The 13,623-nt window shown below is 43.4% G+C and overlaps 1 protein-coding gene across 1 annotated transcript in view; it reads right to left on the minus strand.

Annotated features, from left to right (window-relative positions):
• The window catches only part of Stam2 (signal transducing adaptor molecule (SH3 domain and ITAM motif) 2), a 49,944-nt gene extending 40,249 nt beyond the window's left edge, over window positions 1–9,695 (minus strand). Inside the window, exon 1 of the mRNA NM_019667.2 lies at window positions 9,607–9,695. Within this exon, the coding sequence (NP_062641.1) occupies window positions 9,607–9,646 (40 nt within the window). The 5' untranslated portion in view covers window positions 9,647–9,695. The remainder of the gene's footprint in view (window positions 1–9,606) is intronic.
• Between the last annotated feature and the right edge of the window lie 3,928 nt (window positions 9,696–13,623).

Raw genomic sequence — 13,623 nt, forward strand, 5'->3', positions numbered from 1 at the left:
GACAAGGTGTAACACTCATTATACAAGCCTAACTGACCTGGAACTCACTTTACAGAAGAGGCTAGCCTTCTGCCTCCTGAGTCCAGGCATGAAAGGCATCCATCCTCTTCCATCCAGTGACCAACATTTTTTTCAAGAGACTAAGGAGTTTGGCAGATAGAAGAAAAATTGGCGGAAATCAAAATGATTTGCTTGCTTTTTATTACTTTAAATCACTTTCCGAAAGGGCAAAGACAAAAGGGAACCCAGAGGCAGATCTCACATTCCTGAAAATTCACTGTCAGCTGGCCAATTCTGCCAGAATGCTCTCTGTAATACTCTTGGGTGAGGAAACAAACATGCTCATTTCTACATCCAGCCCCCAGGAGGCAGGAACATCAAGAGTTTAGGGCTAGTCTCAAGCACACAGCAGAACAACCCTGAGACACTCAAGAAACCAAATAAACGGCAGGGGGATGGTTTGTTGGTAAAGTGCTTGCCATACAAGACTAAGTCACTAAGTCCTCAGCACCCACACAGAAGCCGAGTGCATCGCTGGTGCGGCAGCACGGAGAACAGCCAGGCCTTGCTAGCCAGCATTGCCCAGTCAAGGCATTCTACATACAGTCCAAGACTCCATTTCAAAAAATAAGGTGGCAAAGGAGAGTTGAGGTTACTTAACATTAACCCCTAGCTTCCAAACACATGGGCAGATGTGTGTGTGAGCACACAAGTACACACAAAATAAGCAAAAATTATAATCAACTTCAAGGATAAATAAAACAATGAGATGGTACTTGAACAGCTAAGATAACAAAACCCACACCATTGGGCTGTAACAAATTTCTGACATGAAACCAATATTAATGAGCTTAAATTAAGTAAATGCACACTTTAGAATATCAATAAATTGCAGGGGCAAAGGACTGTGCCCTGTGTCCTGTCACAATGACCTTCATTTCCTATAATAAAAATGAACATTTATTAGTTATTAGGCAATATTTATGAGTTAATCAAATAGTAATTTTAGAAAAAATAGTCAGGGCTGAAGAAAGATGAAGACCTGTGTATGGATGCTCAGTGCCTACAAGATTAGGGTATGGCCACATTTGCACCTGTAATGTCGAGGTAGAGGGACAAGAAGAGCCCTGGGGTCTGTTGGCCACCAGCCAGTTCCAGTGGAGACCACCCAAGGGAATAAGGAAGAGAACAGGACACCTGATGTGCCTACCTGAGCTCGGGCATGTATGCTTGGACACACCCATGCACTCACTTGCTCCTGCCACCCCCCTTCACTTTAAGTTTTCAGATATGACTAGTATTTCTAATATTCCGGGTTTCATAAGGGTTGCACTAACACGTCTCAGGACAGACGAAGGTTTTCAGAAGAAGCCTCTCCACTAAATTTTCACACGCACTTACACTCACTGTGGGAGGGGCATACAAGTACCACAGTAGGTCTGTACTTGTCACAGGACAACTTGAGGGAGTTGGCTCTCGACTTCCACCAGGTAGTTTCCAGGAATGTAACTTAGGTTATCAGGCTTGATGGCAAACACCTTTATGGGCTGAGCCACCTCGCTGGTTCTGTAGTCTCCTTATTCAATATATCTTGAATAATTCTGGAGGGGTCATATTATCTTGCTGTATTTTGGCCTGGGGCTAACTCTGACTCATGGGTTGACTTCTTAAGCCTTCTTAAGCATGTGTCACTAACTCATTTAAACATTCTACTGAAAGCTAAAGCGGCACCCATCTATAATCCCAGAAGCCAGGAGGGTTAGCTAGGAGAATCCAGAGTGTGAAGCCAGCCTAGGCTACATTGCAAGACCCTTTCTGAAAATAAATGAAAATCACATTCAACATGCAAGACACGGTGGTACATGCCTATAGTCTCAGCTACTTGGGAGGCTTTGACAAGAAGATAGTTTGAGGTCAACAACATGGTAAGCCCCTGCCTCAAAACACACCCCGCTGCTGCCTCCTTGCCCATAATGCTAGGCATTCTGGCTCTGACTTGTGTTCCCAGCACTCAGCAAGTTAAGAAAGGAAGATCACTTGACCCTGGAATTCAAAGCTAACCTAGGCTAAAGCCCAGTGAGATGACAGTAATGACACTGAATTAAGGACACGGCAGAACAGAGCGTTAGAAGCCTGGATCAGCACTGCTTCCTTCAAGCCTTTTATTTTGTTGTAGTGCAGCGCATTAAACGTAGGATGTGCCTGTGCTAACTAGGGAAGCAGGATCTGCTGGGTCATAAGTCCAGGTCCACGCCTTCATGACCAGGTCCATGCCATTGTCACCCGGTGACTAAGCACCCTGAGTTGCATCAACAGTCAGTCCCAACTAGAACTACATTATAGGACACCCCATTTTCATATTGCCTCAACTGCAAATCAAATGAAGGCCCCCTGAAACTAACGGTGCTAGCTGTAAGGTCTCTACACCAAAGAACTGTTTCCATGGGATGGTACAAGGACACAGGTGCTTGTCCTTCAAGCGCTGGCAGTTACACATCCATTAAGGGCACTTTACAAGATGGAAGCAATATTTACAATGCCTGGGAGAGCTGAAGGTGCCATAGGCAATGTGAAATTCTGTCTTAAAACAGAAATGCTGACTAGAGCATAGCAGTACACATTTGTGATGCCAACCCTTGGGAAAGAGCAAAATACAGAAAGATTGCAAGTCTCAAGTTCCAGGATAGCCCGGATCATACAACAAGATCCTATCTCCAAACAACAAAATAAGGGGGCTGGAGTGATGGCTCAGGGTTTAAGAGCATGTGCTAGTCTGGCAGAGGACCCAAGTTCAGTTCCCAGCACCACACGGTGATTCACAACCATCCATAACTCCAGTTTCAGGGGATCCAACGCTCTCTTCTGACCTTCACAGGCTCCAGGCACACAATGGTACACATACATACATGTAAGATAAATCTTTTTAAAAAGTAAGATAAATATAAAAAAAATTAAACTAACAAAAATAAATTAAGTAAAGGTTGAGGGGAAAGAATGTATAGGCAATAGCAAATGTCTCTGGTTTCTAGAACAGTACTTGTTTTAACAAGAGGGTTGACAATACTGGCCAATACTGTAATTTAGAAAAGAAACTGTTGGCTAAATTACATTTAAAATCTTTGTACTCAGGGCTGGAGAGATGCTCAGAGGTTAAGGGTATATATAATACTAAGTGTATATATCCCAGAACTCAGGAGGAAGAGGCAGGCAGATCTCAGTGAGTACAAGACCACCTCTGAACTCTACATACTGAGTTCTAGGACAGCCAGAGCTACATAGTGAGACCCTATCTCAAAAACGATATACACAAACAAACAAGAAAAAGAATGTACACTACTCTAACAGAGGACTAGAATTCAGTTCCCAGCATCCAGGACAAGTGCCTTGCAATTGCTGTCACGACAGCTCCAAGGCTGTACTCAAATGCACATATCCACACACAGACCCACACAAATACACATGATTAAAAATGTATAAACTATACTTTTTAAAAGATTGTAACTTAATAGGCATGGTGGAGACTGCACTCTTAGCACTGGAGAATCTGATATATATAGGTGTGTTCTAAGTTCAAGACTAGCCAGGGTTATGAGGGCAGCCTGGCCGTGCAAAAACACTTTGTACCTGGAAATTAAAAAAATAAAAAATTCATTAGCAGCTCTTGCCTCCAGCTTACCTGGGAGGGTGAGGCAGGAGGATCCCTTGAACTCAGGAGTTTTGGAAGAGAGACAGACTCCATGTCTTTAAGCAGATGTCAGAGTTAGGGACAGCAGGCAACCGAGGAAAGATGTAGCAGAGTGGGATGTAGCAGGGATGTAACAGGGGTGTAGCAGAGTGGGAGAGCGCTTTTCTGACACATGAGAGACTGTTAGATCCACAGCAGAAAGGAAAAGAGAAAGGCAAAGAAAGAAGGCAACCATAGAGGGAAGATTAATAGAAAATAAAGAAAAGAGGAAATAAACCCTTATGCATTATTTTGATGTACAGACAACAAATGGCTAAGAGCTATCAGTTGTCCATTAACCAGGGTGTGACACTACATCACACATGTGCCAAGTCTCTTTTTAATGATAAAAAGGATGCCTCTAAAGGTCCCCCTTGTTTCTTCCAAAGGCAGAGCTCACTATGTATCTTTAGTTGGTGTCACACTTCCCCTACAGACTACGCTGCCCTCACATTAGAGTCATCCTCCAGCCTCTGCCTCCTACGGACAGGTATCATGGACACGCACTCCATGTCCTTCTTAAGGTCTTTATTTAAACAAAAAAGTAATGTGTGATTAAATCAAACACTACTACTATAACCTGTTCACTTGTAGAAAACTTTCATTTCGCATTACTTTCAAACTATAAGCATGACCATATGTGTAGGAGACTACATAGAAGTGTGGTGCAATCATACAGAAGAGAACCGTATAGCCGATGCACCTCAATATGAATAACATATAAAAAGGCCTATGACGAACGATGCAGACAAAAAGTACTCTTATCAAGTTTGAAAAGACACAAAAACGTATATAGTATACTTCTATATTATATAAGATACACATTTACCAAAAGAACTTTCTTTTTGAAGAGTGTTTAACTCTGTGAGGGAAGAAGAGTGAAAAAGACAGCCGCTAAGAATATATCCAACGGTATCATGAATGTTCTCTTCTCTAAAAAGATCAAATGTGTCACGGCATTAGGAACTGGCAGGGTTGGCTGCTGCCAGGGATGGGAGTTCACGTTGTGTTTTATACACTATGCACAAAGCAGTTCACACTTTAAAGAAAACACCAAAGTTATTAATTAAACTTTCAAACTATCTGAAAGTATTAGCATTTCTGGAACCTTGCAAGCAAAACAAGGTATGGGAAAAAATTAATTACCAATAAATAAATAAATAAATAAATAAAGCCATGTTCATCCATAACCAAAACTTTTTTTTTTTTTTTTTTGGTTTTTTTCAAGACAGGGTTTCTCTGTATAGCCTTGGCTGTCCTGGAACTCACTCTGTAGACCAGGCTGGTCTCGAACTCAGAAATCCGCCTGCCTCTGCCTCCCAAGTGCTAGGATTAAAGGAGTGCACCACCATGCCCGGCAACCAAAACTTTTTAAAAATTAAAAATTACAATAACTATATGTTCAAGGACTAGGTCAGGTAAATGTTGTAAATTTGAATATACAAAATTCATTTGTATTACTGGAGTGCTTCTGTTTTTACATCGAGGACCCTTACAAATTTCTGTTGGAATATTGATTGAAAGCCCTAAGTTAGTTTTTGTCAAGGTCCTATATCAACAAAAGCAAAAAGAAGGCCATACACACATCAACCCGCCTCCTCAGTAGACACTTTCCTGGAGTAAACTCAGAATCTAGCTTCCTGGGGTTCAAACACACGTATCTTTAAGAATGGGTGGAGATGGCAAATGGTGGAGAAGGCAGACATTTATAGTTAGGCATTGTAGTGGCTATTTCTGGTTGTCAACTTGACAATATTGGGAATGAACTACAATCCGGAATTGGAAGGCTCACCAGTGACCCTTATCTTGAGGCTTGGAGATCCTTATCTGGATCTTGATTTGGAGATCTTGAGCCATAGTGGCTATGGATTCCAGAAGATTGAATCTCCGAGTTTAAGGAACACACCTTTAATCTGGGCCACACCTTTCATCTGGGATTAAAGGTGTGGTGGAACACACCTTCAATCTGGGCTGCACCTTCTGCTGGAGACAATATAAGGACATTGGAAGAAGGGAGTCTAGCTCTTGCTCCTTCGCCTGCTTGCTGTGTGAGACTGAGTAACTGCTAGATCCTTGGACTTCCATTCACAGCTGTGACTGAACAACTGTTGGGAATTGGGCTGCCGACTGTAAGTCATCAATAAATTCCTTTACTATCTAGAGACTATCCATAAGTTTTGTGACTCTAGAGAACCTTGACTAATACAGGCATGATGGCATACACCCCAGTACCCAGCATTCAGAAAGCTAAGGCAAGACCTCGAGTTCAAGGCCAGGCAAGGCTACATGAGAGTTCCAGGACAGACCAAGACGCATACTATGACTCTGTCTCAAGAATAAAATAAAACAATGGCCAGGGAGATGGTTCAGCAGAGTTGAAGCCAGTTGCCTCGGAAGCCTGAGGACCAGACGCAGCGGTACACAACCCAGCCCGCCTTTAGAAAACTGTCCCAGGAACTCAGCAGCTCACCGGCCGGCTAGGAGAGCACAGCAAGGTAGAAAGGAGACTCTGCCTCAACAAGGATGCCCTCCGCCACATGTTCCCTGTGGCACATGTACATCCAAACACGCAATAGAACGTCAACTTTTAAAATAACACAAACATTCAGCAATGAATGATAAATAGCCCAGAGCGCAGACTACTAGACAAAAAAAAAAGTGCCTGGCTTGAGCAAAGAGAAAAAAGTACAGCAACAAGCAGTGTGGGTTAGGGCATAAAACAGCCAAGCAATGACTGTGGACCAAAGGTAACAAGCCTGGTACTAAACCTAAGCAAATAGCACACACCCACCCTTGCTTACTCAAGCTGTCTTTAAAGTAAGATGTATGAAGTTCCTCTACCCCTGCATCTTTTCAGTATTTTCTCCCCTGTATTCACCCTTTCCCTTTCCTACTTGGCCAGACTTGGCTTTCTGTTGCAGGATTTTCATTTTTAATATTATGTTTCTGCAGACTTTTTCCAGCTTGACCTTGGTGATAATCACCTTGCTGGGTGGATGCTCACATGGACGCTTGTGCCACAGCCTTTTCTCCCATTCCATGGAGGAGATTCATGCTTCTTCCTGCACACCTGGACCACTCTGCAACCTGCCAACCTTTGTACTGTCCTCATATAACCTGAACTTCATCATCCCTTGTGCATAGGGTGGTGCGTAGAGCGAGCATTATCCTTCTGTCTCAGGGAAACACGAGCTTCCTCCGAGTGTGAGAAGGCGCAGTGAAGTGCCCTTCACATGCCTGTTGCGATCAGTCGGAAGCCACAAAGGGACTGAACATTTTCACAGCTGCCTCTCTGGGGATTGCTGCAAAAGAGAAGGGGGTCTACGTGCCACGCCAAAATCATCTCCTTTTAATACCAGCCACTCCATCTTCCCACCAAGTCCTCCATGTTTACTTTCTCTCCTTGGGAACCTCCTGTGTGTGCTCTATTGAACATAATGTAAGACCTGGCTGCTTCCTACTGAAGCAATGCTGCCAGGGAAGGAAAGAACAATGGCGACCTTTACCTTGGGAACTGGCTACCTAACACTATTGTTTGTCTTGCCATCATAGATGATCGATAACTTTAGGCAAAGGGGTAGGACAGATACCATCTTCCATATCCCCCATATCTACCAAGCTGCATTAATCACATTTTAGGTCAACCATCTACTGGAGCACGTGTCCTTTCTTGGACTTGAGTGTCTTGTGAGCAAGCACTCAGTATACGTATTAATTTTTGTCTCTGTAGCACACACTACAATGCCTGATCTACAGTGATCACCCATGCATTTCTGTTGGATGAAGAGTGAACACTGCTAACACACATAAACCACAGAAATAAAGATAATGCTACCCAAAAAAGTGGGCATGGAATATTGCTGTAAAATGCTCAATCAGTTAATGGCTTGTTTGCATTATTAACTTTTTCACACTAAGAGTCCTTAAGGTCTAAAAAACACAACATATAATTTCCTGATACTTGTTTCAGAGCAATCTGAGCTCCTTAGAATTTCGTTCCTTTTTTTTTTTTTTAGTTGCATTCGTCCAAGTGGCCTCAACCAATTTCACAGCCCATGAAATAACCGACATAGGTTTTTTTGTTTGTTTGTTTATTTGTGCCTGAAGATCAGCACCTAAGAGAACTACACTAAGCTCTGATGCAAAGATTTCAGAACGTACTGAGGAGACAGTATAGAAAAATAAACTGGGCAGAGCAACTCATAATATTGCTACCAAAAAAGTTTTCAATTTGAAAACAGCAGGCTCCTAGGAAATTTTTTCCCTGAAGAAAGAGTTTATAGGTTTTAAGCTGGGCATGGTAGCACACACCTTTAACCCCAACACTTGAGAGGCAAAGGCAGGCAGATCTCTGAATTCAAGACCAGCCTGATCTACTCCTGAGTTCGAGGCCAGTCTGGTCTACAGTGTGGATTCCAGAACAGCCAGGGCAGAGAAACCCTGTCTCAAAAAACCAAATAAATAAATAAATTAATTAATTAATTAATTAATTAAATTAAAAAATTAAAAAGTTCATAGGTTTTGTATTTTAAATAATCTGTCATGGGCTGGAGAGATGGCTCAGTTAAGAACATTCCCTGCTCTTCCCAGCACCCACACGGTGGCTCACAGCTGTCTGTAACTCCAGTGACAGGTGATCTGACACTGTCTTCTGGCCTCCTCGGGCACAGCACACAAGTGACAAATATAACATGTAGGCAAAACACCCACGCACACAAATAACAAACTAATAAAGAAAAAAAAAATAAAATAACCTCTTCTACTTGGCTTTTTCCACACATATTTCATTAGAGCAAAATCAAAGCGTTTAGAGTCACACTAAGAAGCACGGGTCTCAAAGAGGGTGGAGGCCCACCCAGACTTGGCATCCCGCAGTTCTCAATATTAAGACTGAGGTTTTAAGAAACTGAAGCCAGCCTAGACTATATAAAGACTCCACTCTGTCTCAAAACTCAATTAATTCAATAACAATTAAAAAGTGTAATGTGTCACATAGGTATTGTTACAAAAGAACAATTAATTATTCCTTAAACAGTGACTAAGCCTCACATGCTTCCTATATAATTAGTCACTCACATGATTTGAACGTGATTTTGAGAATTATAACAAGATGAAGCACTTTCTAGTCTTTTCTTAAATGAACAAAAATTTTAACTGAACAAACTGGTAGTAAAATGTGTAGCATTTTTGTTTGACTGGAAATTTCTAAATCCGAAAAGCTCGCTAGGAGCGTGTTAACTACTGCTACAAAAATAATGCTAGCCTGTGCTTTTACTGTTAATATTATGCTTAAGTTGTACCCATCCATCTTTTTTCTCATTTTGAAAGTCATGCGCTACCAGAGTAAAGTTTTGACTCCAACAAATATCGGTTGTTCTGGGCTATTTAAAGATTCTGGGAGTTTTCCTTCTCATCCTCCGCGCCTGGCTCTCGCAGCACCTTCAAAACAGTCAATAAATACGAAAACTGCAACCACCAGGGCTTAGATGTGTGCTTACGGGAGCGATGCGAATTAAACCTGGTAAGTCTTAGGTCTCTAGTTCAAGACTGCCCTCGGCAGCAAAAAGGGTGTCCAGTACTGCACTTTTTTTTTCCCAAAGGGACGGGTGTTAACGAGCTCGGGAGAAAGCAGGAAGTTTGTATCAGCAACTTAAGCCTCGTACGAACAAGGCTTTTCCCCCACTCCTGCTCTGGGTGACTGGAACAACCCTTCTCGGTATCCCAATCTCGGACAGGCAGGAGTCGGGCGAGCCAGAGACGCACCGAGGCTGCCCCCCGCCGTCGAGAGCGGCGCCGCCCCTTCGCTCTCCGCCGGGGTTTCCAGGCACCCAGGCCGCCGCCCACTTTCGCCTTGCACACAGCGCGCCGGGCACCGCACTCACCCACATCTTGCTCGAACGGGTTGGCAGTGAACAGAGGCATCACGCCGGCAACCCGAGCTGAATCCCGACGCTCTGGCGGGACTCCGACTGCCCCAGCTGGGCGACCCGCCGCGGCTTCCTAGACGGCTTGGCCCAGCGGTGCCTTCACTTCCGCCGCCGTGCCTGCCCTGCGCGCGCCTGCCTGTCCGGCGCCCGGCCGCCGCGGCTCCAGCCCCACCGGTGGGGCCGCACGACGCTTGGCTGAGCTCTAACACCCTGTAGTGGCCTCTCTGCTGTCCCAAAGACGTGGCAGCCCCCGATCCGACGCCTGATCAGACACGGCAGCCGCCACAGTCACCTTTCCGCAGTGAGGACCCGAGAGAGCCACGGGGCCCAGGGGAGGGGCTTCAGGGCCGGAAGTTGTGGTAGCTGGAGATGCCAGAGGCCGCCGAGCTTGCAGATCCTGAGTGGCGAGGCGGGGTGCGTGGCTCGGGAATGTCGTTTCCTTCGCCCCAGGTTGTGACAGCAGCTCTTCTCGAACCCGAGTACTTCCTGGGTACCAGGTCAGGTCTTGCTACTCGGACCCCGCGCCCGCATCGCGTCTGGTTGCTATGGAAACAGCTGTCGCCTTATGAGAGGCGCTGAGAATTGCCGCCTGGGTTGTAGATGCTCATGGGATCCCGCGGTTAACCAAGCCGAAATAGTCACCCTGGAAAGCGGCTGTGGAGAGACTCTTTGCTTCTCATTTCTCCTGCATGAAAACAGAGCTTGGACCATGGAATATAAAGACGAGTGAAGGGACTGGAGAGGTGGCTCAGCAATTAAGAGCGCTTGCTGCTGAGGTTTTCGTACCTTCGCGGAGGCAGGGGTTACAGCAGTCTGTAATGCCTAGTTCCTGGGAACCCGACACCCTCTTCTGGCTTCCGTAGGCATCTACACTCACCGTCCTATACCCACATGCAGACACGTAAAATTAAAAATCTAATGCCTGGCGTTGTGGCCCACGCCATTAATCCCAGCACGTGGTAGGCAGAGGTAGGCGGATCGCTGAGTCATGTTCAAAGATGAGTGAAGTGCACTCAAGCATTATAGTGCAAAAACATTTATAATGACTTAGTTATGTATAAGAGTCATAAATCCGGGTTCCCACCAGATCCAGCCAGGCATTTAAATAAGTATAAGTGTGCAAACACTCTTCCTGCAATACGTTGCCCTGTACGTCTTCACCCTGCTTCGTATCTGTTCATATCATTTATCACTCTCTATAGTACAGATAATTGTAGTATCCTTATTCATTAGACTATAAATTCCATGAGTTTTGTTCACAGTGTGAACGCAGGATCTAAAAAACAGTATCTGGTAAGAAAGTGCACGGTAAGTACTTTTAGAATGTGGCCATGGCTTTTGAATGGAAAAGCACACATCTAAAGCTGGCACCTTGAGCCGACGAAATCACTTGGCTGTAAAAGCCCTTCTAGCCCAAGCCTGAAGAGTGATGTTCAGCACCCAGAAGCCAAGGCAGAAGGAACCAACTCCAGAAAGGTGTCTTCTCCCCGCCACACACACACCCTTCGGCAGTATCCCGAGCACGGACCCTCCAACTCACACATATCATAAACACACATAATTTAAAAGATCTTTATAACCAGGCATGGTGGTACAGGCGGGTGGATCTATATAGTTATCCACCTATATAGATTACAGGTCAGACAGGGCTGTATAGTGAGACCCGGTCTCAAGTAATTAAGTATTTTTAAACTAAAGCTGGCAGCTCTAGTCAGTTTCAGCCATTTATTGAAGCACGAGCCCTTCCTTCTAGGACTTGAAGTTTTTCAACAATTTTTTTTTAATTTTGAGAATCATTTCAGTGTTTATTTATTTATGGACTCTTCTTTCAGTTTTGAGATAGGATCTTCTGTACCCTACATATCGACATATTAAAGAAGCAGACGTTATTTTCCAACCTCTAGTGTAAGGAGATGATAATAGATTCTTCCTGTGTGAAATCATCTGAATTGAATACATTATCTACTATAAAGTTAGGTTTACAAGTGAGATGGAAACATTTGCAGGTTAATGGACTAGTTTTTTTTTTTTTTAAGCATCTTAATCTAGAGTGTTCAGAATATGTCTGGACACTTTCTAGGATTAATCCCCAGTGTTAGAATGGAAATAAGTTACCTAGAAATTTGGCAGAACCTGTTAATTTTTTTCCCTCTACTTTTTTTTTTTTAACTTTATTTAATGTATTGTTGCTCTGCTGCATATACATCCTCCTGCCAGAAGAGGGCATCAGATCCCCCTATAGATGGTTGTGAGCCACCATGTGGTTGCTGGGAACTGAACTCATGACCTCTGGAAGAGCAGCCAGTGCTCTTACCCACTGAGCCATCCCACCAGCCCAAACCTGTTAATTTTTTAATTCTAGCATATAAGACACATGGCACCCATTTAGGGATATTTTGGAATATAATCTGATATCAATCCACATGTGAATAAGGAGTCCCAAACAGTTAGGTTGCTAGCAAAGACCACATGAGATAACTTAAAAGTACTTGTATTAAAAGCAAAGAATTGAGGGATAGCCTTTGAAAATATCATTTTAGAGGATCCTTGCTCCTGCTGTTTTATGGTGAGCATGCTCAAGTATCTTTATTTACCTGCTAGCATACATACCTAGTCAGTCAGTGAGTTCACTTAATTAAGAACAGTTTCGGTAGTGATCAGGAGCAAACCCTGTGTTAGCCACAAGAGGATAGTTGAGTTTTGTTACTTCACGTATAGAAGGAATTGAGCACTTAAAAGATATGTCTGAAATAACCTGCAAATTCAGATGTGCAAAGTAATTTGACTTGTTCATTTTTATTTTTTTAAGATTTATTTATTTATTTAATGTATGTGAGTACACTGTCACTGTCTTCTGACACACCAGAAGAGGGCATCAGATCCCATTACAGATGGTAGTGAACCACCATGTGGTTGCTGGGAATTGAACTCTAGAATAGCAGTCAGTGCTGTTAACCGCTGAGCCATCTCTCCAGCCCCCTTGTTCATTTTTCTTAATGCAGTATCTTTCGTACTTATCTCCATGGTGACAGGAAATACAATCAATTTCAGATAAATCCTGTTTCAGTGTTTTTCTCTGTTACTTGGGTTTACAATCAGCAAGTTCGATACCTTTACCTTAGGCCACGTACTCATGTATGCACCAAGATCCATCTTCAGGTATGTTCTCACTCTCCCGGCACATGCTTTTTGAGTTACCCTTATTATTCCACAATAGGGACAGTGTTTTCCAGACACACCATGACAAAGTTGAGTCTACTTGTTGGTGAAGAAACACCAAAGGCAGTGTGCTAAATCTTGAAAGAGGTAGAAGCATATTGCCGTTGTCTTCTAGCTAGGTGAAATAGGTCGGTCACTTGCATTCACAACATCAAGGAAATCTGTCAGCTCAAAGACCTAAATAAAGCTTATCCATCCAGAGAGCTCCTTCTGCATTCTGCAGTCTCATTCCTCCCACATCAGGAACTGAGCTAAATGAGTTTCATCTTATTAAATGTAAGTACCCACATAGAATTAGTGACTGGTATAGTAACTTGGCAGACACACACAGGAGGAGCTGCAGTGGGCAACTGAGCTTCCTGGAGACTGCACACCGTATTCTATGCTGCGGTGGGTGAATCCTGGAAAGGCATGGCCCTGGGAGCTTAGTCAGAGGATTGCTGTTGATATGCCTTTTCATATTTGTCAGTGCTGTATTCATTATTTTTCTGATAAGATGTGATGGGACAAAGGAAGTCCCTTTCTGCCTATAGTCTGTTATAATTGATTCCTGGGCATTAGCCCACCCTATTGGGCAAACTTCCTGCAGATTAACATGAAGATGATGAACTTTAGTGAAATGATGCTGTTTAGATGAATTAATGGTTTTATAGAATTCCTAATTCGATTGAAATAATTATAAGAAGTTAAGACAGTTAATAGAAAGTTTAAATTTAGTATCAAAAGTAGAGTGTACCTCCCCCTTGTAGAAGA

This window comes from Mus musculus, chromosome 2 (genome assembly GCF_000001635.26).
Source record: "Mus musculus strain C57BL/6J chromosome 2, GRCm38.p6 C57BL/6J".
NCBI lineage: Eukaryota > Metazoa > Chordata > Mammalia > Rodentia > Muridae > Mus > Mus musculus.